The 27,662-nt window shown below is 54.7% G+C and overlaps 1 protein-coding gene across 1 annotated transcript in view; it reads right to left on the bottom strand.

Annotated features, from left to right (window-relative positions):
* LRP1 (LDL receptor related protein 1) overlaps window positions 1-27,662 on the bottom strand; it is a 181,398-nt gene that overhangs the window by 73,094 nt on the left and 80,642 nt on the right. Inside the window, exons 7-12 of the mRNA XM_032785477.2 lie at window positions 11,319-11,481; window positions 7,973-8,195; window positions 6,467-6,656; window positions 4,153-4,296; window positions 1,564-1,800; window positions 412-592 (exon numbers count right to left, since the gene is read on the bottom strand). Of these exons, the coding sequence (XP_032641368.1) occupies window positions 412-592; window positions 1,564-1,800; window positions 4,153-4,296; window positions 6,467-6,656; window positions 7,973-8,195; window positions 11,319-11,481 (1,138 nt within the window). The remainder of the gene's footprint in view (window positions 1-411; window positions 593-1,563; window positions 1,801-4,152; window positions 4,297-6,466; window positions 6,657-7,972; window positions 8,196-11,318; window positions 11,482-27,662) is intronic.

The raw sequence follows: 27,662 nt of genomic DNA, 5'->3' as shown, positions 1-27,662 counted from the left end.
AGGCTCTGCCCACTCCTGACCGAGATTAGGGCCCCGTTGTGCCTGGTGCTGCCCACCCCCGACCGAGATCAGGGCCCCGTCATGCCAGGCTCTGCCCAGACCCCGACCGAGATTAGGGCCCCGTTGTGCCCAGTGCTGTCCACTCCCGACCGAGATCAGGGCCCCATCATGCCAGGCTCTGCCCACTCCCAACCGAGATCAGGGCCCCATCATGCCCGGCTCTGCCCACCCCCGACCGAGATCAGGGCGCTGCCATGCCTGGCTCTGCCCACCCCCAACTGAGATCAGGGCCCCATCATGCCAGCCTCTGCCCACCCCTGACCGAGATCAGGGCCCTGTCATGCTGGGCACTGCACAGACCCCAGCATACGTCAGGGCCTTGCACCCCCGGAGCCATTCACCGCCACCCACCCATTCAAGGGATCCACCACGATGGCCCTGGGGTGAGTCATCTTCCCTTCAATCAATGTCTTCCTCGTCTGGGCGGCTTTCTCCAGCCGTGCCACGCTGATGGTCTTCTTGGGGCCGTCGTCCGTCCAGTACAGATTGTTCCCCATCCAGTCCACAGCGATTCCTTCCACGTTGTGGATGCCTGCATGGGACAGAGAGCACGATTCAGAAACCCCCGCCAGCTGGATGGGGACGTGCCGGAGGCAGAGAGGCCAAGTGGATGCAACAGGCCCATAGACATCCTGGAGCTTGCTTGGATTAGCCCCCAAACAAAGCCCCAAGGAAAGGACCTGGATCCATCCCTGCCCATGGGGAATCCCACCTGCAGCATCGCGCTGGGCCCAGCTCGCCACCCTCCAGTTCCCATTCTAAGCCAACAGGTCACTTCCGGCAGTCCTGGGGAGGCCTGGCCTAGGGAGTGCTATGTTGTGTCACAGTGCCCAGGGAGGGCTGGTATGCGACCGTCACTAACGCAAGCTGCGACTCTCCACCGGTGAGCTGGGCTGGCTTCACCGCTAGGCAGGAGATGCAGGAGTCAACACAGAAAAACCTGTTGTGTAGCAACCACTTGAGGGACTGAAATGAGCTGCTTAGCAGAAGTCAGTCCACTAAAGGGGGTGCAGGATTTTGGGGCAGGTGGGGTGGTCTCCTAGCAATGCCAGATACATCATACAGGCTGGCTCCCTGGGCAGATTTCCCTGAGGTTCCTCATGGTCATGCTCCAGGGCATGACCTGACCTAGCTGAAGGGTGGTCAGGAGGAAATGCCTCTGGCGGGCAGGTTAGCCCGTAAGCTGCAGGGTTTCAGCCCCCTCCCTCTGCAGCGGCTGGTGCTGTCCACTGCTGGGGGACAGGGTACTCAACTAGTTGGACCCTGGTCCAATCCAGTCCGGAGAGTCCCGTGCTCCTCGGACGCCCTGGGAGGGAATAACAGCAGCAGCCTTCAGGCTCAGATCTGTCCGGGGCCACCTTCTGGGGTGGGAGAAAGGAAGACGCACTGTCCTCCTGGCAATCCCAGACCTGAGACCAGCGCCCCCCCGGAGCCAGAGGGGAAGGTCCCCTGTTGCCTTCGCTGGGGTCCTCTTGTGCCGGCAGAGACCCCGCTTGCCCGTACCATCTTTCAGGATGGTCTCGCGCTCTGTCCCGTCGATCTTCTGGCGCCCGATCAGGTAGCTGGTGGTGTCGGCGAAGTAAACGAAGCCCGTCTCGGCGTGGAAGTCCAGGGCCCGGGGATTCATCAGGTTCTCGATGGGGATCATGTGCTCATCTGGGACCTTGGCCCCCGTGTCCATGCCACGGATGATGCCGGGGCGACCCTTCCCGTACACCAGGAACAGCTCATGCTCCGGCTCTGCAAGGCAAAGGGGGTGGGGTGGGGCCGTCAGCCCAGCGTGGCTGCTCCCACCAAGGCCGCTCCCACCAAGGCCGGGCTGGAAAGGCAGAGTCAGGCCTGTTCCTGGCACGCCGGTTCTGAGACACGTGGCGCTCCCGGCACTGGGATTACACATGTACACAGCAGCACCGTGCAGCCACCTGTCCTGCAGAGAGTGCCGGGTCCCGGCTTGCAATGCTCCAGCTTGCCCAATGATAATCCTGATGCAAGGAAGCAACTGGCCAGGAGACTGGGGCTGAATGAAAATGAGACCAGCAATTCAAAACCCACTGATCGCCTGGAACCCCCGCCCTGCTGGCAGGGGTCAGCCCTCCGGCAAGTTAGCCCCCGGCTCCAAGGGAGGGGGGATTTGCTCTCCAGGGAGAGGGGATGGAGGGCGTGGGCTGCAGCCCACTGAACTAGCTTCATCAGCGGGGACGCAAAGGAACCGACAGGCCTGTGCCCCGTGAGGTGCCGTTAGCAGCAGGCTTCAAGGCCTGTGCGCTCTGGCGGACTGGCCCGACAGTCACCTGGAGTTTGGGGGAGCTGCGGAAGGTGCGCTGAAGGGGGACGTTTCTGCCCGGTAACCACCAGAACTCTGAACCGACGCTAGGCTGGGGTATTTTAGGATAAAATGTTGGCAAATGCTCAACTATGAAGTTGCCGTGACAACCAACCGAGGTCTATGGTCATAAGTGCAAATTACAAATACGCTGACCCATAGGGTACAGCTGTGGAAATGTTATTAGGGTGAGGAAGTCAGACATGGCCAAGGCAGGCTGGGCACATGAATGAATATTCACAACAGCTCCCAGGCTTCATTACAGCCCAGAGCACCCTGTACGAGGGGGGGGCCGATCTCTATCTGGAGCTGGGCTTGCTGGGCACACCAGGCATAGGGCTGACCCGCGTCTCTTCCCGTCAGATCCCCAAGGCAGGCCGTGCACGCAGGAGGAATAATACAAGGAATCACCGTTAACTCGGGATGTCTGCCACCTTCTTACGTGGGTCGGCGCTTTGGGGGCTTTACTGAAAGCTTTGCCCAGGCCTCAGTGCGAGCGTCTAGGTTGTGGCCAGAACCAGCAACTGAACGAGATCGCCTGGATTCCACTGAGCCAGATTCTGGGACCAGAACCCTGCAATCCCCCAGCTCGTTGACTCAGAATTAATTGGGAACCAACAATAACCCTTCACCACTAAGGAATGGGGCCACAGGGCTGAGCCGAGCTGAAGGAGGATCTCTGGGAGCGGACCAGTTTTGGGAAAAGGTGAAAGATGAGCTTTACGACAGATGATTGTTTTTTGCTAACAAAGCCAAGCTCCGGGGAAGGGAGCGAGTTTGGACTTCACAGCGAGCGCAGACTGGGAAAATTCCCACACCGCAGAGGTCACCACACAGACCCCACCGAGTCACCAGGCGGCTGTTTGATCTGGTACAGCCGGCATCACCACAGCGTGGCACTGACCAGCAACAAACCGACTTTTTGCTCTGCGACTCGCATGACGCCCTCGATGTTAACAGCATGCAGGGAAACAAATCCACGCGTCAGCAAATCCCTCTGAAACTTCCGCTGAAATCACCCACAGCTCAGGATGAGGGCTGGGGTGGGGAAAAGGGGAAATTGAGCAACACCCAGTGACTAATGTAATCGTGTTTTTCACTTTCTCGCTTTTCACAACGGAGCCTCTTGGCTGCCCCGGGTGAATTCGATGTTGTACGTAGCTAGGCTGCCTGGTGCTAACCACAAGCCAAAGGAGAGTTTCTGGTCTCCAGCTGCCCCAGGAGAGGTTCAGGGGTCAGTACGATTCCCATCCCCCAGTGGGATGTCTTACCTCTTCCTAAAGCTCCTGGTCCTTGTGCTGGGAACGCAGAGATTCCTGATTTAAAACAAGTATCAGAAACCCCCTCCCAGAGAGAAAGCCCGTTTTTGCAGCACCCCAGAGTGAAGGCTTTTCCAGACATAGCTGTGTCATTGTTCTGTCGCACGAATCACACAACTGCACGCACGAATGGAGCTCTGCATGCACGAGTGCCCCTTTGTGCAAGGAACGCCTGATTTGCACGCACAAATGCATGTACTCTGCATGCAACTACCTCTGAATGCATAAGTGCCCACTGGAGTCTGCTACTGCCTGATTTGCATGCGCAAACGGGAGTGTTAGCCGTCCAGATACTGCCAGACTCTGCGAACACTTCCCAATGGAACTGCCTTGCTCCCTCCCTTCCCGGAAGCTTGCTGTGCCCCTTGCTCCTCCGCAGAGGAGCTGCAGTTTGTTCTCCTTCCCTAGCTAACCCCCTGCTCCGGCTCCTGGATCAGGAACTCCACTCACTTTTGCAAGACTTCCCGTCGCTGCCCAAGCTGAATCCAGATCGGCACCGGCAGGTCCGGGTCTTGTGGCTGTTCCCGAGGAGGCAGATGTCGGAGCAGCCTCCAGGTTTGCCGAACTGGTCCGGTTCACAGGCATGGCTCCGCACTTTAACAGCAAAGACCAAGGACCTGATTTAGTGGCTGTGCGTCGCCGTCTAGCCAACCCCACCAACGCGCTTCCAGGGCAAAGCCACGTGCCCTTGGAAACCTCATGCAGAACGGCCTGCCAAGCCACAAGGAGGTGGCATAACATGAGGCAGAACGGCCTTGTGGTTACAGAACCGGGCTGGGGTTCATTCAATTCTCGCCTCTGCCGCCAGCTCCCTGTGTGAACTTGGGACAAATCATGTCTCAGGTGACAACACTGCTCAGCTAGGGCACTCACGGCACACCAGGATCATTCTCCCCACTCTATAGAGAGGGAAACTGAGGCATGGAAAGAGGAAGAGACTTGCTCAGGAAGTCAGGGGCAGAGCCCAGACCTCCAGTGTGCCAGCCCAGAGCACCATCCACCAGGCAGCCCTGTCTCTTTCTTCTCCCACGCCTGTCTGTTTGGACCGTGAGCTCTTTGGGGCAGGGACTCTCTCACACTACCCAATGCGACCCTGATCTTCCAGATGCTCAATACCAGTGAGGACTGGCCCATTTCTGCAGCACTACCAAGCTGGCTTTTGCCAATTCCACTCCCTGCCCAGCCGGGAGCCTCCAGCGAGCCAGCATCGCACGGAGACCGGCTCAGATTGCGCCACACTCCCCAGTGCCCAAATCCACGGCTTAGTTTTGTATTTTAGCAATCGCTGAGCGGGCCGGAGACGCTAAGAGGATTTTAAACTTGCAAATAAAGGGAAGGTGGGGGGAAAGGGGGCAATCCGCCCTGCACTGGAGCCTTTAACCACTCCAAAGGATTTCTAGCAAACAGGAGCATCAGGCATGGATAGGTTAGCGCCAGAGAGGGAAGGAAACCAGCAGCTGCACACAGGGGCCATCAATATTTCAAGAGGCCTCATCTGCTCCATTTTCCTTCCCTCTTTTCCGTGAGATGGTAATTAATCAAGCCGGCCTGAGCCCCAGTCGGCAGAGCCGCTAGGGACAGCTGTCATTTCTCTCTCTCCTGGAGAGAGAGAGCAGAGGGTGGAGACGCGTCAGAGGAGCAGCAACCGATTAAAATAGCAGCTCGGGCTAAGCTGCCCAGAGGAATGAAACACTCAAGAGTCCTGGGGGGGGGGGCGAGGGGGGAGCCCCACTTCTCTGGGAGCCCCAAGGGATGACGGTGCTACTTGGTGCCCAAGTCCCCTCCACAGACAGTGGCTGGGAACCTAGGCCAGCATCCACAGGAGTCTGGAGGCTCCTAAATACCTTCGTGGATCTGGGCCCTAACGACTGACTCTGTGCTTTAAGGTAGTTCTGTGCGGCATGTATCCTGCCCATGTGGGGTCAGACAGATGGAGCAGTGGGTCCCACCCCCTACAGGCAGGAAAAAGGACTGATGGAGCAGTGGGTCTGACCCCACACGGGCAGGATACGGGATCGGACAGAGCAGTGGGTCTGACCCCGCACGGGCAGGATATGGAATTGGATGGAGCAGTGGGTCTGAGCCCGCACGGGCAGGATATGGGATCGGACGGAGCAGTGGGTCTGACCCCGCACGGGCAGGATACGGGATCGGACAGAGCAGTGGGTCTGACCCCGCACGGGCAGGATACGGGATCGGACGGAGCAGTGGGTCTGAGCCCACACGGGCAGGATACGGGATCGGATGGAGCAGTGGGTCTGAGCCCGCACGGGGAGGATACAGGATCAGATGGAGCAGTAGGTCTGACCCCACACGGGCAGGATACGGGATTGGACAGAGCAGTAGGTCTGAGCCCGCACGGGCAGGATACGGGATCGGATGGAGCAGTGGGTCTGACTCTGCGTGAGAAGGATTCAGGATTGGATGGAACAGTGGGTCTGTCCCCACATGGTGGGATACAGCACTAGACGGGGCACTGGAGTCGGCTCCTACGTCCTTGTGAATCACGTCTAATTTCGGGCCTGGGCCCCTCTGCTTTCCTGGAACAATCACGCTCCTTTTCCCCGTTGGGCTTTCAGGCACTTTGCTCAAACAAATGAGCCAGGCCCCGGAGGCAGCCCGAAGCCACACACCCCATTGTCCCGTCCCAGCCCACCAGGAGAACTGACAAGCCCTGCACCTTCGCTAGGCACTTCAACCACTTCTGAGGCTCCCAAACCCCGACGGGGAGGGAGGGGTTCGTTCCCGCAAACCAGCCCCTTACCTGTGGGCTGCCGTCGCTGGTGGTAGATATGCAGGGCTCCCCCCTTGTCCACCCTGGTGACCACCTGGTACTCAGTGCTGTTGAAACGGTTCACCCGGATGACGCTGGTTTTCTGCTGGGCATTGGCGTTGTCCGAGTTCGTGGCGTAGAGGTAGTTCTCGAAGACGGTCAGGCCATAGAGATGCTCGATCTGAAAGCACCACGCCGGGGCGAGTGTGAGCAGGCGGCCTCATGAGCGGAGCTTGGGATCCCCCCCTCTCGTGCCCTCTGAGCACTAGTGCAGGGGGTGGTGCTTAACGCAGCGGCCTTCAGGGAGCGATGGGAAACCACGCCAATCTGCCCTGACCAGACTAGGGAAAGGAGGCGGGTCGATCCACGCGCATGTAGGACTCCACTCAGCACCAGAACTGGGTGGGAAACGGTTCTCCCGTCCCGGCAGAATTTCCCAGATTTAAAAATAAAAAATTCCCTATCCTGAATCAGGACAAAAATATCAAAATCTCAAAACTTTTCCCAAATCAACAAGCTAAATCTCCCCCATTCCCGCCCCACGTGTTGGGTTCAATCCACCAATTTCAACCTTTAAAAAAAAACCAAACTCCTCTTGTTTCTTTGGTAGAAATTAACTCAAACTGCTAAACTAAACAGGCTTTTTGAGCCTTTGCTTTGAAAACGTTTGGCCAGTTTGGAAACTTTATTTTTCCCAAAAAAACATTTTGAACTGGGAGATTCCCTGGACCTGCCCCGTTCCCGCAAACAGTTCCTGTTCCCACAAACTGGGCTTTTCTGATAAAAACTGCTTAGTGGGAAAATTCCCAGAAGCTCGACTGAGCAGTGAGCATAGACAGGGCCAGTCCGTTATGGTTCCATGCCCGTTAAGGACCCGCGACGGTGCCTAAGCGGCACAACAGGGCCTCACCAAGGTCTCACTAGTTGCTACATTAGGGATGTTGTTAGAAAGTGCCGGGTAACATGCGCCACAACCGTGTGTACGGGGAGAGGGAGATTTAACTCAGCAGGCATCGCCACCTCCACTTCCTGGCCTACAACTCTTGTTCGCTACCATCTTCAAACCCTCATCTAGACACGGCCGCCGGGTTCAAGAGCGGCTTGCTTCTATTTAGCTTAAAGTTGCTCCTACTCGACTTTGGCTACACTTGACTTAAACCAGAATCAGAGAGTCCACACAGCCGGGTGCACCAGGGGTTTCAAAATCGCTTCGTTCAATGAATCTGGTGTCACTCTGCCGGCACATGCCCCCCAGGGCCAGAAGCCAAAACCTGCTTTGTCACTGCAGGGCTCTGTTTGGGAGCGGGCTATGCTGCTGAAACTCCTGCGTCTAGACGAGGCCCCTGACCCGGCCAGCGGGGGTATCGAACGGAAGCAAGAGCTGGGGTAAGCCCTTTGTACAGCAGCCGGCACAGGGCTGAGGCTCCTAACAAATAACAGGGATCACATGCACAACTCTGATCTCCAGGGCCCCCTCTCTGGCTGGCGCTCGCTCACCAAGATGCCCTGGATGATGGTGTGCCGGTTCTTGCCCTCGTAGTCCACCACCTCGATATAGTCCAGGTAGGCATCGGCCCAGTACACCAGCCGGCTGACCAGGTCCAGGGTGATGCCGTGGGGGAAGACGATCTTGCTGTCCACCAGCTTGGTGCGGTTCTGCCCGTCCATGTCGCAGCGCTCCACCTTGGGGATCTGCCCGTAGTCGGTGAAGAAGACTTTTCTGCGGGTGGAAGAAAGAGGGGACATGAAAGCTCAGAGGATGGGGAGAGAATCTCCACGGGAGCTCAGGTCCACAAGCAAACACCCACGCACCACTTGCTGCGATTACAAAAGCGTTTATTAGCCTGCTTGCAGGAGGAAGGAAAACTCAGCACCTAGCCACAGGTAAGGAACTTACCAGCTGTACCCAGACGCAGCCACGTTGCCGGCTGCAGGACTTAGGTGAAGGTCCCAGGACTGCGAGGTCACTAGCCTCAGGCAGGCGGCCGATGGGCTCGTAAGACACGCAGGGCGCGGTTTCCAGCTGTAGGCCAGCCAGCCAGCACAGCTCCCAGGTGCTCAGTCACAGAGCCAGCTCCGCTGGCTGCAGCCCGGCTGTGCCGACGCATTCTCTCTGCAGCGCCAAGAAGCCAGGCCCGGCTGCAAGGGAATCGGAGCAGATCCCGGCGACAAGCCCACAGAAGCTGACCCGATTGAGTGAGACACAAGGACCTGATCCAACGCTTGCTGAGGTCAGCTGACAGCGTTCAGGCCCCGTGACCAGCTACCATCTGACTACATGCTGTCTACCCTGGAGTTCTTCAACGCACTGGTGGCGGTGTTGCTGTAGCCGTGTTGGTCCCAGGATATTGGAGAGACACGGTGGGTGAGGTCATATCTTTTATTGGAGCAAATTCCCCTCATGACAGAGACCAGCTGTGGAGCGACACAGAGCCCTGCTCGAAAGCTTGTCTCCTCCACCAGCAGATGCTGGTCCAACCAAATACATCCCCTCCGCTACCTTGTCTCTCTTGGTCAAACTCTGTGAGCTAAAACCATTTTACAAACATGCCATGTGCACCAGACAGGCCGCCGGGACGGAGAAAGACACAGGTCTACGAGGTCGACTTGCACAGAGCTCTTGGTGTGAATGAGAAAAACGGGGCGCTTAGGCCAGGCATAACTAGCTTGCATTAGCTAAACCTCAGCATTTTTCCAAGCGCACTGGGGGGGTAGCAGGATTTGAGTGGCTTTGGGTTGCCCTGCTCTTCCAGAGGCGCAAGGAGATTGCATTGAACAGCTGTTCTTTAAATGTCGCAGAGCGATATTCAGCCCAGTCTCAGCACGGAGGGCTGGACTAGATGATCTCGCATGGTCCCGTCCAGCCAGACATTTCCATGGTTTTACAATGTGGCAACAAGCGCTGGCCAGAGCTGTATCCGGCCCCAGTTCACTCTGCCCCTGGCCGGCCAGAACCCTGCATCCCAAAATCCATCGATTCCAAGACCAGGAAGGATGATCATGCATAGATTGTGCATAATTCCTGGAGCAGGTCTCCAGTCCTGAGATCCCCCTGGCTATGCATCCCAGGTTGGGTTAGGTCTTTGAACAGCAGCATCCCATTAGGCGCTCCTGGTCAGCTGATTTTCCAAACACCCCCCCAAACACACACACACATTATTTCAGAGTCACCGCTTCCTAGGAGAGAGTCTGCATTTACATGTAGACGTGACCTTCGGTCTTTGCAGTCTCGGCCAACCAGGACAGCAAGTCCACTCAGGAGGGTTACTCTGCACCAGCTGCCGGCCAGGCCTCGCTAGCTTGCATTAGCTGAGCCCACCTGCATCCCTGCCACGTCTCCTCCTCTAAACAAGGCCTGACTCGAAAAGCCTGGAGATCAAAAGGTGCTGGGAAAAACAAGCCTCCTTTGTAGCTGATATTTTGTTTGGTCAAGATGAGACCGCCAGGGAATGCACGTGGCTGGAGTACACACGCGTGTGCGCACAGTACATGGCAGGATTACACACACACGCCACGTGGCCAGATTTCACACACTATTCCATTTCTGCCCACACCAACGCCTTCCACTCCTGCTCTCGTTTTTCTCTGCAGCTACCAAGCACGCGGCCAGCCTGGCTGATGACTCAGCGTCACCAGCCCAGCTCCCCGGCGCACAAGATCTCCCAAAAGGCAGCTGCTCAAAGGGCCGTTACCTGAACTGAACACAGGACGTAAAGCTCCGTGGAGGGAGCGACATTCACCCTCCACTGGGGATGTGACACATCTTAGTTCCTGAAAACTGTTATGGAGACAGCACAATCCTGCTGATGTGGCAGCTCCACACTGCGTTGGTCAGCAGTTTCACATACAAGAGGGGTAAGAACTGAGATGCCAGCAGCAAATGTCCCGGCATGACGGGGACGCAGCCTCACTGATGAGGAACCTCAGCCCTTGCCAGGGGGTTAAAATGAGTGGAGTTTGCCAGGGCTAAAAGCAAGATCAACCCCAACCTGGACCACCCCAGGGCAGAGAACAGGGAGGGGTCACAAGTCTCTGTCTCCAAAGGTTGTTTAAAGCTGGGGTTCTCAACTTTTTTCTTCCTGAGGCCCCCACAACATGCTGCAAAATCTCCACGGCTCAGCTAGTTTTCTGCACATAAAAGCCAGGGCTGACATTAAGGGTAACAAGCAGGGCAATTGCCCGGGCCCCCCCCCCAAAGCGAAGTTGCTCAGGCTGTGGCTTCAGCCCCGGGCGGCAGGCTCGGCGCCCTGGACTGCTGTCCTGCACAGCAGAGCTTTGGCTTTCTGCCCTGGGCCCTAGCGAGTCTAACACCCACCATGCCTGGCGGACCCCCGGGAACCTGCTCGTGGACCCCAGCAGGGCCTGGGTCCCTGGTTGAGAACCGCTGGTTTAAAGGACCCTGGGTATAGAAGACAGCAATAAAAACACCAGGGGAGTTTTGCTGATATTCCCTGGCCTTGGGGGTTAGGGCACTGCACTGAGATCAGGCCTGAAGTCCCAACTTTGCCACAGACTCGCTGGGCGGCCTAGGGCCAGTCTCTTGCTCCCCCCAGGCCTGCCTCCCCGTCTGTGAAACGGGAAGAATGAGCCCTCTGGCCACGAAGCCCCTTGCTAGCGTGAGCATCGCTCGCGCTGCGTCTGCGCCACGCCCGGCACAACCAGGTCCCGATCTCAGCTGGGGCGGATGAGAAACACACTGGGAAGGAGAGAGGAGGTTACAATCTGGGTGAGCCGTGCCCCCTGGCTGGACTGACCAAGGGGCAGCACCATGGTATCCTACTGGTTTGTTACGGTCCCAGGTCAGGTATCTCAGCTCAGCTGGCCTCCACTTCCCCCCTCTTACCCCATGGCCGGGTCCAGAGCGATGCCCTTGGGGTTGTACAGCTCCAGGTCGAGCAGCGTGACGCAGGTGTCCCCGTTCCTGTTGCAGACGAAGATCCGGTCGTCAATGTCATCCACAAAGTAGAAGTTGCCGGTGAGCCAGTCAATGGCCATCTGCTCTACGTCTAGGGCGGGACAAAGGAGGGTTAGGCGGACGGCGAGTGCTGGGGAGCCGGGCGCGCCGGGAAATCACAGCCACTGGGAGCTGAACCGTTCAATCACCGCCACGGGAGCGGTGTGCAGGTCCCTGCTATGGGTGCTGAGCCCTTGGAAATCTGGGTCTGGGCTCTCTGGGAAATCACCCCCCTAGGGTTTGCAAACCAACCCCCTGGCTGGCACTGCCTGGCCCCCTCCTTGGCTGGCTCAGCAGAGGGACCAGCCTCCTGCTTTCACCCCCTAGCTGGGGCTGGGGAAGACTCAGAGAAACAGAGGAAATGGAATGTGGGGGGGGAAGCGGCAGGGAACAGAACGGAGAAGAGAAGAGAAGAGAAGAGAAGAGAAGAGAAGAGAAACAACAACAAGAAGGTAGAGCAGGGAAGCCTAGAGAGGAGGGTCATCCCATTCTTATGGCTCACGCCCCGCTGGACATTTCCACTGGGAATCTCTAAGCCACCTAAAGGAGTCAGGCCCAACTCCCATGGGCTCTAATCTCCCTGGGCCCCTTTGGAAACACCACCCAGCCCTAGCAGCTCTCAATTCCACGCTGCCCCTCCTGGGTTCGGGTCTGACTGCTGCCGGGGCACATCTCAGGGTTAGTCAGAGAGGGGTTTCCAACCCCAGAGACGGGCGACATCCAACACACACACGTCGCTGCACATCCCACGCCCTCCCCCTGCCGGCGAGACGAGGGGAGAGCCACGGAAAACAGAACTCCTCTTCCTGCACCGTCCAGCCGCTCGGTGCTTTCGAAAATCTGGCCCTGTCCAAACCCCTGCTGCCAGCCCATGCCTCTCCCCAGCTTTGGCTCATTCTGGAGGTGTTTCTAAATTCGCAGGGTTCACACGCGAGTGATGCCTTCCCATTCCGTGGGCAGGGTGATTACTGTAGCAGCCAGGCGCTGTATTCACATATGGCAAGGGGTCCTGCCCTGGAGAGCCTGCATGCGAAACATGCAAAAGCTGAGAGGGGAAACTGAGGCACAGAGAAGGGAAGCAGCTTGTCCAAGGTCACCCCGCAGAGCTGGGCCTCCTCATTCCCAGGCCAGAGCTGCTGCCCCTAAACCACACGGCCATCCCGAACCTCCAGGCCTACCCATGCTGTGCACTGACAGCACATACAATCAGCTCCTTGGACACATACTGTAATGCCCCCCTTTATTCCCCGCCAGCCGGGTTTTTATCATCCCCTCACCGATCTCTCCCCTCTCCAGGAGGTTGCAGAGAGAGCTTGCTGCGGGGGTGACTGTTCCACAGCTCTCCAAGTGTCCCCGTCTGTGATTCCTGCTGGGAGGGGTTGCCAGCACTTTGGAGGACAGGATTAGGTTCAAAATGACCTCGACATATTAGAGAAGTGGCAAAAGGGTTGCACTGCTGCAAAGGAGCCGCAAGGCAGAGCGGCTCATAAATTGAACACGAGTCAGCAGTGCGAAGCAGTTGTGAAAAAGGCTTGTGTCATCCCAGGGTGTGTAAATGGGAGCGTCGTGCGACAGACCCAGGCAGTAACTGTCCCGCTTCACTTGGCCCTGGGGAGGCCTCGGCTGGAGTCTGGGTCCCATTCTGGGCCCGCACATTACAAGAGAGCGGATAAATTAGAAAGACCAGAGGAGAGCAACAAAAACGATCAAAGGGCTCGAACCCCGGAGCTCTGAGGAAAGGTTAAAAACCCTGCGCAGGTTTTCTCTTGAGAAAGGAACCCCAAAGGGGGCCTGAAAACAGGCTTCAGATCTGTTCAGGGCTGTTCGAATGGGGCTGGGGTTTAACTGGAACAGGTCGGACAAACTCCTGCCAGGACTGGTTGAGACGGACAGGGCCTTGCCTCAGCACAGGGGGCTGGACTGGATGACCTCCTGAGGTCCCTGCGTTTCTCTGACTCTATGGTTCAAAGCCCCACACGTGGCAGACAAAGGAGCGTGGCTGTGATATGGGCCCGTGCAAAGGAGAGCCTTCCAATGGGTTTCAAGGTCACAGGCGGGACAACGCTGCACCGAGAGGAGATGGGAGAAATGGCTCGAAAAGCCGCAGCTGGGGAGCAATCTTCCAGTAAGAGACGCATTCAGCGCAGCACAAAGCCGGGTCTCGGGGGGTGGGGGGAGGAGCGCCGTGTGGCCAGCAGCGTGCCCGGGCTCCCGCAGGCAAGGCGGGAGGCGGAGGGGAACCGTGCAGCGTTAATCCGCCCAAGGAGCTGATGCAGGTGAGAGTCGGGACCCAGCATGCCGAGTTTAAGGAGCTGATTAAAAAAATAAAGCCCCTTAAATCGGATAAACTCAACGCACCCACATTCCTTCCCTGCGAACAGGTCAGCGTTCCATGGAGCTGGCTTAGGGGGCCAGGGCCGCCTGGTGCAGAGAAATGTCTTCGTTTGACAACCCTCATTCTTTCTCTTTTCGGGGGGTGGGGTTTTGTGATCTAGCATGCAGGATACTGGGCTGGCAGTCAGGACACCTGGGTTCTATCTCAGCTCTGAACTGACCTGTCCTCCGAGCCTGACTCCCAGGCGATCGCTGATCTAACCACTAGACACCATTCCCCTCCCAAAGCTGGGAACCGACCCAAGGAGTCCAGGCTTCCTGCCTTCCCTACACTCCAACCACTAGACTCCCCTCCCCTCTTAACGCGTGAAAGAAAACCCAGGTGTCCTGGCCAAGCTGTCAGAGGAAGGGGCTGAGTGTGACAACTTTTGGGGGTTGATCCTATCTCTGGGAGGGGGCGAGCGAAAAGCATCCAGAAGTCCTGGATCCCAGCCCCTTCAGCTGGCCTTCCTCTGTCTTGTCTACCGAGATGGTGAGCTCTTCGGGGCAGGGACTTTCTACTACTCGCTGTTTCTTACACACTCTGTAGTCTATTTTTTTTTCTTTCTTTCTTAACATGAAACATCTCCAAGATGAGTAACTGCTTTGTTCAACTCCCAGCAGTGTGTAAGGAAGGCTGCAAATCTCATTAAAAAACAAACCAAAAAACCCAGACAGACGCAAAAGTTACATTTACAGACACTTATGCCAGAGATGGCCCAGTGAGGGCCGAATGAATCAGTCGCCCGCTGCCCCCTTGGATAGCACCCACGGGTCTGCAACCCAAACAGAAACCAGCCGGGGCAAGGGTCAATTTACATAACCCACCGCTAGGGAAGAGGGGGAAAGGCTCTGGAAATATTTTTGGTGACTAGTAGGAAGGTTTTTACTCCAGTCACAAAGACAGTGCCAAGACTGACGCAAATCACGGCAAAGCGTCGGCTCCTGGCTTCTAACCACTTCCTCTCCAGCCCCAGAGCGGATGGTGCTTGAGCGAATCTCAGATCAGGCCAAACAGGCCGGCCATGCCCAGCACCAAGGAAGGAGAAATTCAGCACAGCCCGCAAGGACCAGGAGACCCTTAGGTACCAAGAGGGGAGAGCAAGGCCACAAAGGGCGGGAGGGAGCCAAAGGATAAAACTCCATCAGTAAAACAGCATCCACCTACTGTCTGGTGCAACCAGGGCGGTTCCCACAGCTTTCCCATGGTTAAAGAACAGGCAGCACGTCCATGTTAACCTGGCCTTTGTGGGCCAAGCCAGGGGCAGGCCTGCCCTGCGACAGCTGCTCAAGGGGACACTGCGGATAGACTCCGCCTTGGCTGAAATGCTGGGGGCAAGTAGGGAGTTGCTCAAATACCACGGTGACTGTCACCATAGACAGAGGAGGTGGATGGGGATAGACAGATACTTTCTGCTAATGTAAGGTCTGTTGATGAGGGTCACCACTTATTATCTGACAGGAACTTCTATCCATCTGTCCATCCGTTTACCCATCTCTATCCTCTCTATCCATCTAGCTTCCTCCACACACCCCTACATCCGTGTCTATCATTCTACCCCATATGGACCCGTTCATCTATCTACAGACCACTGCCACCAGTGTTCGTCCCTTTGAGCTCCCCAGTCTGTCTGCCCGTCTCCACCTGCTGCCTCTTGCCTTCTCCTTCGATTGTGAGCTCTTCGGTACAGCGACCCCGGAGTTCATACAGCACCTCGGACTGTGGACTGCTGGCCCGTGTCAGCACCACCACCTACCCATCAATGCCTAGACTTGTCTTTCTATCTGGGCTAGCAATCTACCCTCCCCCTTACAGACCCTCACAATCTAGAGGAGGTTTTTCAAGAGCCCCCCTGCCTGTGGGCACTCGGGATGCCAGGGACCCTGCGTTTGGATGTTCCCTCATCCACCTATTGCATGAACCCATCCAGCTCCAATGACCTAAGAACCATCTTCCCCTCCCCAACCAATTGCATCGCAGGCAGAGCAGGCCCCTTGCGGTGCTCCTAGGACACCTGGCCCTTGAATACGAGCCGGGCTTGCTGACCATGAAACCTGACTCACTGCAAATAACGGGCAGAAAAACCTCCTCGCTGCTGGGCAAACGGCAGCATGAGATTTTCCAGCCGGAATCCCCACGCGTGTAAATCGCGGCATTCTGAGCTGCGGCCAGGCAGCGGGCACCTGCCGGCAGCTGGGTGGATTCCAGCAGGAGCAGCGGGCTCACTGCAGTATACTGGAAATGAGGGGTACAGTATCTCTTTAAATAGTCTGCAGACCTTGTAGCAGAGTCTCATTTTCTTCTCTTCCAGAAGCCACCAGAACCCAGCCCGGGCCACAAGTAGCCAGGTCCTGTATATAAACACTGGGATTCGGGGAGGGGCCTTCAGATTTTATACGCTGAGTACAGAGCAAAGATGTAGCAGAACCGAAGTCAGGGCTGGCCAGTGCTCCCCACCCTTCAGCTGGGTCACCCACTCACCCATCCCATTGCAAGGGGTGGCAAGACCTGCTCACGCTGGAAATCCAGCCTCCTTTTAATATGACTCATTAGTGGCTGATGCAGACCCGAGGGGTCCAGACACATCAGTGGAAGGCGGCGTTTTCGGTGCAACATGCAACATCTGTTATTAACCCTTTATAGTCTGCAGCCTATTCATAAAAAAACCCTTAACATACAGGGTGGCCACAAGATCTCACTTCACAGAAGCCAGGAGCGACCAGACCCACGGGAACAATGAGCGGGCGGCATTCCTGGAGATGCAGGCCGGGCAGTGGCTGCCGCATCATGTGTCACTGGGTACAACCGCTGCCTCGAGGGTAGAGGCCGAAAGATACAAAATCTGACCTAACCAGCCGGTGGCTGGATCCTAACACACACACAGGTGGACGAGGGGGAGATGGGGTGGAAGGGGAACGAGACGGGCTTGTTTCAGGGGTGTCAATTCTCTGCTGCAGCACGGGTGACTTTGGGCAAGCCACGCCCCTCCCGTACGACGGGAGACTGAGCCTCTTGTCTCTCACCGCTTGGTCCCTCTTCCAAGGTCTCTGGGGGTGGGTTGTCTCGCCCGAGCTGGCCATGCAGCACCCAGCTGTGAAATGACAGTGATCCCAGCCAGAGACTGGGCACTGCATCACAGGGCCCTGGGACGACGCCCTTCAGACCAAAAAACCTGCTCTGCGGCTGCGACATTGCCAGGAAACGCCCGACAGGCGCGTCGGGCCAGGCTCCGGCTGCGGCTAATTTGGCCCACCATCGCCCTTTCAAGCCACTGGCTTCTGGCACCACAGCTTCATCCCCTCGCTGAAGGCTGAACGGCCAAAGCAAAGCACATGCCCCCACTGCCGCGCCGGGAGGTGACACGGGCCTATCCCACTCTGCCAGCTTCGGGGCATGCCCTGGGAGGGCCACTAGCTGCTCTGCTAAAAGCCAGTGTCACTTGGTGCTCCTAGTTTCCAGGGAGTGGAATAATTAAGGAATTGGACCATCACTTTAATATCTCTGCGCTGCTGAGTCATCCAGTTTGACCCTGGCGCGCTCCCCTCCCTCCTCAGCTGTGACCCCACGGGTGCTGTATTCCTCCAGCATCTGTCCAGCTGCCTGACCCAGGCCATCCATACTCCTCCTGTCCCCCGCAGCGCTGATTCATTAACATCTGACCAACCGACAGGAGTGGGAAGAGACCCACCCACACGGCTCTGGGGGGGAAAGGGCCTACCACACGCATTTAGAATAGGAGCTTTCTGGCCCCCTGCTCCGTTCCCTGAGTGAGAGTCACAGGACCAGTGCGGATGGAGAGAGATAAAGAGAAGGAAGGAAAAACCACACATGCACCCCCATCTTCTGGAAGCTGCCTGCAGCAACTCCAGGAGGATATAAGAAAGGACAGGACATCAGGGATTCTTCCCGGCCTGAAACCCCCCACGCTCCGCTGGCCGGCGGAAAAGGACGCGTCGATTAGTCAGGTTATATCTACAATCAGGGGTGCGTCTCTGATCAGCTGGTCTGACCCCCCCACATGGCACGGGCCTGACCCAAGCTGGGGTAGCGCCAGCCTTGGTGTGAAGAGAACTGGATTCTGCTCCCAACTCTGCCACTTCCCCTCTGTTCCTCTCCCACCCCTCGTCCAGTTAAACTGTAAGCTCCTCTGGGCAGGAATTCTCTCACTCTCTGGGCACGTACAGCTCCTAGCACCATGAGGCCAGATAGGGGCATCTTTAGATACTACAGGAATAATACAAGAGCAAAGAGGACTCATGCCCTGCAAACTCCAAGTCGTCTGGTCTCAAATGCAACTCGCGCCTCAAGCTGCAGCTGGTTCGGAATTCCTGGGCATTCTTGCTGTTAGCGGCCGGGAGAAGCTGCGTGGATGCAGGCCGTCCAGCATCTCCAGGGCTGTATTTTTGCAGCTGGAACGCATTACGCTTCCTCAAAGGCTTTTGTTTTTCAAACTGCTTATTTTCTCCCCTCCCCCCACTTGCCGGAATCCGGATTTTTACCATTATCATTCTTACATTCCGCTCTTTCTCGTAGCCTCAGCTAAACTGAGATTTCCTTTCGGGCTTTCGTTCGAAGCTAATTTACCCAGGTCTATTTTTAACCACTAATGTTAGCTTGGAAAGAGCTTTCACTCCTCCCCTCCAGCCCCCACTCACCATACGGCTTTGGGGAAAATTTTTTTAAAAACCCTTCGCCCTGCCCTTTTCTTCGACCCTCCATGCACAGAGAATTCAGAAACGCTGCTCATAACAATTGGTGGGCCAGAGCCAGGCCAGGCCTACCATTGAAAGCTAGGCTGGTAAAGCTGTCCTGACACACTACCCAGCAAAGCTCTCCGAGGGGTGGACCTAGCTTATACAGGTAAAACTGGGCTTTGGGAGGGGTACATTATTCCAGCCCTCCTAAGCCAGCTACGCTGCACAGGCAAAGGTGCAATTTTGCACTTCGCAGCCCGGCCAATATGGTTGTGTTGGCAGAAGTCTAGCGCAGAGCTGGCCTAGGCTCGCTCTAGGCCATTAAGGGGGCCGCAAACAGCCCCTGCCCTGCGTGGAGTGGACATGAGAGCTCTGCTGCCACATGGGGGGAAGACCAGAGGTGTGGCCAGGGCACTCTGGGCGTTCTCAGGTCCCCTCTGCTCACCGTGACCCCTGGGAAAGTTAGAGCAGCCCTGGGGCTGCTCTAACTTAGGTGATCAGGCAGGGTCTGAATGGCCCAAGAATATAGGGAGCACAGAGTTAACTTAAAACACCCACCACTGTCTGTCTTTTGTGCTATGCCTTGAGGACTCCCAATCCCGCTGTGACAGCCCAGAGCAGCATGTCTCTGGCTACCCATGGATGCAGAGGTCTCTACACCAGGGGATGCAATTCCATGATCAGGAGCCAGCAGGGGACACGGTGTGGCCTAAAGGATAAAGCACTTAACTGGGGAGTCGGGAGAGCTGGAGTCTATTCCCACCTCTGCTGCTGGCCTGAGGAGTGACCTAGGGCAAGTCACTTCCCTTCTCCGGGCTTCAGTTTGGCCCTGTGTAAACAGGGATAATTATACTTTGTGCAGCACTTTGAGATCCGCTGATAAAAAGCATTTCCCCGCCCCCCCCCCAAGTGTCCTCAAAGCTGTGGAAATACGGTTAGTTAATAACTTGCTACCCTAAGTAAACAAAGAGCAATCAAAGTACAGGACCTACAAATAAACACAATCTTTGTTTGATATATCGAGCAGACAAAGTCCAGATTCTTTTTGGGGTTTTTTTTAATTCCTCCTGGGAAATCGATACCTATTTTCAGATTAAAGCCGCATCTATTGTCTAGAGAGCCTCCACCTGAACCTTTAAACCTCCCAATTGTTTATCTTTCATTAGTCACCAGGACCCCACTGTCTACTGTTTCTGAATTCAGGCTGGGTTAACTGTATTTCGTCTGAAATGTAATAAAACTCGCCTATCATCTGGAGACGTTGTCCTGAATGTATCGGACCTCATCCATCTCTGATCTCCCCTGACATATCACCCTCTGCTTTCTCCTGATCCCTGCAAGCCTGAGTGCAAGCCTCCCTTCTCATCTACAACCAAGACAAAAACAGACTGGATAGCCACACCCCAGCCCTGCTCAGAGGAACAGATACTTCTTAGTCACCCATTGTTTGATGGATGAAAGCAGCACAACTGGCAAAGTCAAACATCTGGATCGAGGCAATGTACAAATGGATCCCAATCGAAAGCCCGGGGACAAAAGTCTGGGATTCAAGAAGAGGGTTTAACCAAGTTTATTAAGGTCACAGTAGCACCTAGAAGCTGCATCTAAATCTGTTCCCCACTGTGCCAGATTCTGTTGGTACCCAGAGTGACAGGCAGGCCCTGCTGCAAAGAGTTTGCAATTTAACCAGGAGAGGTTATTACCTGTGTTTTCTGGAGGGGGGACTAACACACAGAGAAAAGTCCCGCACCGCACCTGTAGCAGAGGTAGGAATCTAACCCATTTTCCAAACCCATCCTTCCTCTTGGGTTCTATCCTCTTGGAGGATAATTACCAGCCAGTAAATTTCCCCATCTTTGGTCACCAGGAATAAAGATCTGGACTCAGTTTCTCCACCCTGAATGACATTTTGGTTTTTACAAAACAAATTCTGACCCGCAAGTCTAAGTGCCAACAAATGGTGTGTTCGAATGGCTGGGTTTTTTAAAAGAATTCCTGGAAGAGGAGCTGGCTTCTAAGAATTGCCTTTTAATTGTGCCAACGTAGCTGATTTCTAACCTAACTAAACTTGTTATGTCGAAAAAGCAGCTTACAACATGAGTCACTCGGGTCCACTACCAGCATTTTCCATAACTCAGATGTACTTTGGGGATGTTGCAATTTTTTCCCCTTTTTTAGGGGGGTAACAAAAAAAAAAAAAAAGCATCATATTGTGCAAGAGGCCACTTGCTCAAGGCAGGCAGCTGGCAGCTTCAATCAGCAATTGCGTAAGGGGTCCTGGGCAGATGTTTTCCTGGTTTGGAGCCTGTTAAAATAGCGCTGCCCAACCAATAGTTCAAAAAAAAGTCTCTTCCTTAAAAGAGTTGCAGTCTGGTGGGTTTCTTGCACAGCTGTCCAGTGGGAGGGCTAAAAGGAAGCCTGGGTAACTTCAGTATTAAGGCCCCTATTCAGCAAAGCACTGGTGGGTTGATCCTTTGCCACTGATGTCACCATATGCAGGATCTTAGCTAGCGCTTTGAGTCCACCGATCTCAAAGCACTTTACTTTAACTCTATTTTTCAGGACTTGTCCAAAGATCCCAGCAGGCCAGTACCAGAACCGGGATTAGAACCCCAGCTTCTTGGGCCCCAGTCCACTAAAGCACATGGTCTCCCCTTAAATATCTCTCTTATTAGAGCAAACTCTGTTGTAAGCTGGATATTTGTCAGCTAAACAGATTTCTGAGTAGAAGGAAAAATTAATCTCGGCACATGAAACAGCATCTTTTCCTTCCAACGGATCCCAAAGAGTTTTACAATCAACCTTTCCCAGAATCACTTCCCGTCTCCCTCAAACGCAGCCCCCTCTGGGGTGCGACAGCACAGCTGTTTAACGGTGCACAGCAGTGCAACAGCTTTGGATACGGATGCGAAGACGCCAAGCGAGGGGATCTTTGTAGTAAGAACTCAATTGTCAGAATCTCTCCCTTTTGTCCTCAGTGACCATCGGCCAGTCATTTAATGTCTCTCTGCTTCAGTTTTCCCACTAACCCTTCCTTTCCCCCATCCTTATTGCGTCTTATCTAATTACCATTGGAAACTCTTTGGTGCCAGGATGGTCTTTTTGTTCTGCTTTTGTACAGCACCAAGCGCACTGGGGAACTCACGTAATATGAACTAGGGGACAAGAAACTCATCTAGTGCTCGGCTTCAGCAGGTCAGTGGTTTACGAAAACATGAGAGTCAGAGGCTCCACAGCCATAGATAAATCGTGGCCTGAAATAGAAAGGAAGTGAGTCTGCACTAATCTTCCAAAAGGAAAACAAAAGATTTCAATAGAGCTTTGAAAGGGCTGTAATAAAATCTGTGGAATTCACAGCCCTGAGATATGAGACAAGCACCATGGTGCCCTTTGGGAAGGGAAGTCAGTTAAGAGAGGTTAATGTGCATAGACTTAGCGGTCCCTCAAAAATATTCATTCAGCAGGAAAACAAGCTTCATGTCATCAACTGATCACTTGCTAGTGGTCAGGAAGGATTTTGAGCTGATTGGGCCCCAGGTCAGAACAATGCTTCTCTCAGGGAAGGTGCCGTTATTACCACTCCCTGTGCTATCCTCTCCTACGAGACATCCAAATGGCTCCTGCAGATTAATGTCCACGGAGGCCTGGCTCGAGGGATGGAGCTGAGGCCAGATGGAGGCTGGGGGGGATGCTATTTTATTTATTTTAAATCAGAATTATGTCATTATATTTTAGCCGTCTTCTACAGCGGACAACCCACCCGAACTCCTTGTCTAAGGGCCCAAGCACTCCAGGTTTCTCTCTTGTAGAAAATGTCACACTGATTTCATTACACTGGCTCAAGTCCCCAGTGCCAAAGTCGTTTTCGCTCCATCGATACTGGTTTGGCTTCATTCAGTAAATTACCAGCTTGAGCTAAACCGGTTCCTGCGCTGGCTGGCCTGCAGTCACTGGCTCCTGGGCGAAACACAGGAGAGCCCGGGTGGAAATCCACCAGCCTGTATTATACAGGAGGTCAGATGAGATGATTGAACGGTTCCTGGTTCAGTTACACCTTGTGCGCACACCAGCCCTTACCCAGGGGAGTGCCCTTACCCTTCTGAACCGATTTCAAGAGGATTTCTCACACACGGGGGCTGAGTTTTTGTCGGGGGGGGGGGGTGACTTTGATGGATAATGGGAGTTTTCACCTATACGAATCTCTCAGGTTTGGGCTGACATCTGTTTGTTTTTGTAACAAAAAGCCAAAGAAGTTCTGGGGAGGAAAAGCCTCCTGACTCGCTCCAGCACACTGTGGCAGGGGGGCCCTAGCGCCTGGGTGAAATCCTGGCTCCACTGAAAGCAATGGGAGTTTGGATGTCAAGAGGGCCAGAATTTCACTCAGAATTGTTACACTCCATCGATGCAGCAGCTGCACGGGAGGGACCAGCCACGAGGAAGAGAAAAGTACCAAACTCTAACCAAAGCACCACGACCAAGCAGCTGGAGTTGACAACCCTGCCCGGGTTTGTTTTTTTAAAATCGGCGCATGTTATTCGACTCTTCCGCAGCCACCAAAACCCACCCGAGCCCCATCAGAAACTAACGGGGCTGAGGGGCAGGGATGGAATGATACATCCAGTGCTGCTTTCAACTAAGCCACACACTGCAGAGTCAAATGCAATCCTCTAAAAGAAAAAAAAAAAAAAAATCAAGTGGAAAGTGGTTTCTAGGGAATAAAAACTTGGAAAACAGACTCGAGTGCAAATGTTTTGGTTCAAAATGCCCCCAAAAGGGGAACGAAAGCGTCTCAGGAATGCAGTCCCCAGGCACTCTCAAATACACTGGTTTCCTTTTTTTTTTTTTTTTTTTTTTTTTTTTTTAAAGGAATGATCCCTTGGATACATGTACCTAATACTATAATCCGAAGGAATTTCTCTCCCCCCTCCTCCTCACACCCTCCCCACTGAGAACAAGACACGCTCTGTAGCAGCAAAATACTTGATGGATAAACATTGCCCCCAGGGGACAATTTTCCTTAATTAAAAAGTATGTTAACGGGACATGCAGGAGACAAACATCAGGCATCCTGCCCATCAGAGGATCACAGAAACGTGAGACTGGAAGGCCCTCAGGAGCCCAGCTAGCCCAGCCCCCCATGCTGAGACAGGACTGCGTCTTCCTTTCTCTAGCTGCCACAACTTATGGGCTACACCTAAAGCTACCACTGGCGATCCCCATCCCATCCCACTATTCTGTAGCTGCCCCTTAAGAGAGAAGTGTCACAGCCTGTCTGGTCTGCGAAGGCTGTTTCCCAAGTGGCCATGCGGGGGGCAGAATTCAAGGGGAAGGTGGTGGATAAACTGAGCGTTGGGACCCAGATTTCCAAATGAGCTCAGCTGCCTTTTCTCAGCGGCAATATGGTAGTGCCTAGAAGCCAGGACCCTGCTGAGCTAGGAGCTGAACAAATTTACAGATCTCTGCCCCCAACGAGCTTACAATCGAAGGCCTCCAAACGAAGCCCTCAGCACCCAGCTGTTCTCAATGGACAGCTACTAGGGGCTGATCGCTTTGGAATAATCCAGCTATTTGAAAACCTGGCCCCAATTTCAGGCACTGAGCCTGCGAATGCCTGGCCACAGGCCTGCAATTTACATCTGCTGAACACAGGGCTATGCTGGACATGGAGCGAGAACCTTTTTAAAAATCTTGATCACTGCTGAGAAAAGTCACAGGGAGCTCTTGAAATTAGCAGACAAAGGCACAATAAGATCCGCTGACTGGGAACTGAAGCCAGAAAAATTCCACACTGGCAATAAACACACAAATTATAGACAGTCACAGTAACTGATCAGTGGGGTGGCTGGACCGAGTGGAGCTGGGATCTCCATTGCTTGAAGGCTTTACACCTCAACTGGAGGGTGTTCTCCAACAGAGACACTCTAGACTCGTCCGGCTCCATGCAGGGAACACGGGGTGGAAATGCGGGGCCTGCACTGTACAGCAGGACACCAGGGTCCCGTCTGGCCTTTACTTTTGAGCCACGCGCACAGTTTAATGATTCTTGTGGGGTTAACGACCAGGTCTCTCTTCACAGGCTGCTCGGGGACTGCTCCCCCCACTGTGCTGTGAGAAAACTGGGCAGAGGCCTCGCCCGCCCTGGCAGATGGGAGCACATCCAAGCTTTGTTTATCTGCGAGCAGGACTGTGTGATGATGGAATTAAGAATTGGGGCCCTACAGAGAGAGACATCCCAGATGCACCCTCTGTGTGCTATCAATTCTTCACAGAGAGCCTGAGAAAAACCGATTCTGAGTGATACTGATATGCCCGTTTACATCACAGACCCCACGTGTTACTCTTTTAAAGCGCGTACAGCTCCCAGCAACGTGGTCTAGTGCGGTTACCCAATGACCGGGCCATGGACTGGCACCGGTCCCTCAGATCGCCCTGACACGGTGTCGGACAGCAGCAAGCCGCTCCCTGGTATCAGAAAGGTTGAGAGTCACTGGTCTCATGGGCTGGGTTCTACTCTCTGCTGCAGATTTTTGGGTCAGCAGAAGAGCCCCACTGAGCGCCGTAATCCATGCTCACCACCTCCAGGCCCCGGACCACCTCCTCCTTCCACAGCCAATGCCTTATGGCCCAAGACGGGCTGTGGCAGGAAAGCCAGGGCAAGGGGACACCAAGGAGTCTATGATTTACCCCCCAGCAAAGCTGTTCAACCGAATCAGGCGCCTGCGTGCGGACAGAGGGAGCAGTGGGGTCAGGACTGCCAGAGTGGCTTTTACCGACCTTCTTCTTAGGAGGGCAAAACCAGGACAACAGTCATGGCGGGAGAGAGCCCGGGAGAGCCCAGCGGGGCTATGCCTGGTGCTGGTTTGCAGGCGGAAGTCAGGTTAAATTCTGGCTCTAATGTGTCTTCACTGGTTCAGTGAGAAAGACAAAGGACAGATGGACAGAGGGATGGGAATGGACAGACACAGGGATGGGAACAGGGATAAAAGATGGCTAAACAAACATATTACCCCCATTTCAAATACAACATGCAACAAGATGCAGAGCACGCAGCCCCAGCCAGGAGAGGAATACAATTACCAAGATAATTAACTTCGCTCGTTTATTTCAGTCACCTGACGCAGCTCACCCCACATGGCACCACCCCTCAGACCGGGGTGGGAAATCGCCATTCTGGAAGGTACCTGGGCTTGGGGCATAAAGACAGGCCCACCCCTCCCCTGTCCCCAGGCTTTCGCCAGGGTGCATAATCATCGCGAAAAGGCGTTACACCCCCGGGCCCGGGCTGCAGAGGCCAGGATGGCAATGCACAGGCCGGAGCGTTCGGCAGTTCTCGCGTGTGGGTTTCTGACAGCTGTCTAACAAGCCCGCTGCCCCCGCGTGAAGCCAACGCTCTGATGTAACCTGAGGCTTTGCTGCCTTTTGTTTTTGCATGATCAAATCTTAACACAGCCCATTTAACCAGGCCTTGACAGCTGGCACCCTGCCAGGCTGCAGAGCCTGGAGTAGCTGGTCCCTTGGAAGTTGAACCCTGGGTCCTAGGGATGGAAAAAAAGCAACAGAATCTCCTTCCTCTGCCACTTTAACCCTTGAAGGGCTGTGTGGCAGCTGCTCCCCCAGCTCTGTGCTCAGGAAGCCGCAGCTCTGCCACGCAGGGAATTCAGACGTTACCTCGGAGAGGAAATCCAGATAAGCCCTGCAAAGGGCTTTGCCTTAATAGAAAAATCTCTCTTGCATGGAAAAATGTCCTGCCCCAGGTACGGCCTCTGCTTGCTCCCTAACCACAGCCCGCCCATGCTCCGGAAGATGGCTGCTCCGGGTTCCTTCGCAGGCTGTGGCACCAGCCGGCTACGTGACCGTGGGTGGGCTCAGGAGAGATCTCAAGCCAAGTAACAACCGAGCACTTGTCAAGTGGCCACGGGGTCCTTTAAACCCCCCTGCATCAGCCTGGGAAGGTCTGTCACAAACAGGGTTCGCAGCACTTCAGGAGTAGCAAGGGAAGCCCTGGGCTCTGTTCCCAGCCCTGCACCTCGGGCAAGTCCTTCCATCACCCCTAGGAAGGTTTCCCATGAGATGCCCTTCCCCGACCCCAGCTGAGCTGCTCCCTCCGGAGCATGCTGCCCCTCAGGAAAGATCTCGGCACCAGCATGCTCCTTTGCTGGCCCAAGATAAGGCACACGCAGCCCCACCGGCTACATCTCCTACTGGACTGACGCCAAGTCACTGGAGCCAGACAAGAGCCTCCAACAGCCGCAGCCTCCGACCACAGCCTCAGCCGAGCCCGCGGAAAAAACACGCTTCATCTCCAGCGCTCCTAATGAGCTGGTTACAAGAGGGGCCCCCGCTTCTGGGACTGGCAGCGGAGAGCTGATCCCTGCCATTTCACAGCACCAAATCCCAGACAGGAGAGGAGCACTTGGCCACATGTCGTCCACTTCCCTCAGCGCTTTCCCCTCAATGCAACTTCCTAATTACATCCCAAAAACAACTGTGTCAAAAGAATCGGACACGTGCAAAGCCACATGCAACCTAAATGATGCAGTGTATTATGGCAGCCCCAGGCCCCCAGGACCCTCCCTGTCCTAGGCAGAGGTGGAGGCATGGATAGAATCCAGTTCGCCAGAACATCATACAGCTGCCTAAACCACAAGACAATCCTCTCCCTCTCTGCTGGCCCAATCCGTGCGGGGGGGCTGAGAGGTATGTTCCCTGCTCCTAAAAAACCCAGACGGGGTCAGACCAAAGGTCCGTCTCACTCAGTGAGGGGGCAAAGCTTGCAGATGATACTAAACTGCTCAGGATAGTTAAGACCAAAGCAGACTGAAGAACTTCAAAAAGATCTCACAAAACTAAGCGATTGGGCAACAAAATGGCCAATGAAATTTAATGTGGATAAATGTGAAGTAATGCACATTGGGAAAAAAATAACCCCAACTATACACACACAATATGATGGGGGCTAATTTAGCTACAACTAATCAGGAAAAAGATCTTGGTGTCATCATGGGTAGTTCTCTGAAGATGTCCACGCAGTGTGCAGAGGCAGTCAAAAAAGCAAACAGGATGTTAGGAATCATTAAAAAGGGGATAGAGAATAAGACTGAGAATATATTATTGCCCTTATATAAATCCATGGTACGCCCACATCTCGAATACTGTGTACAGATG

The sequence above is a fragment of the Chelonoidis abingdonii genome, chromosome 26, assembly GCF_003597395.2.
Source record: "Chelonoidis abingdonii isolate Lonesome George chromosome 26, CheloAbing_2.0, whole genome shotgun sequence".
Lineage (NCBI taxonomy): Eukaryota > Metazoa > Chordata > Testudines > Testudinidae > Chelonoidis > Chelonoidis abingdonii.
This window is presented reverse-complemented; position numbering and strand designations above follow the sequence as displayed.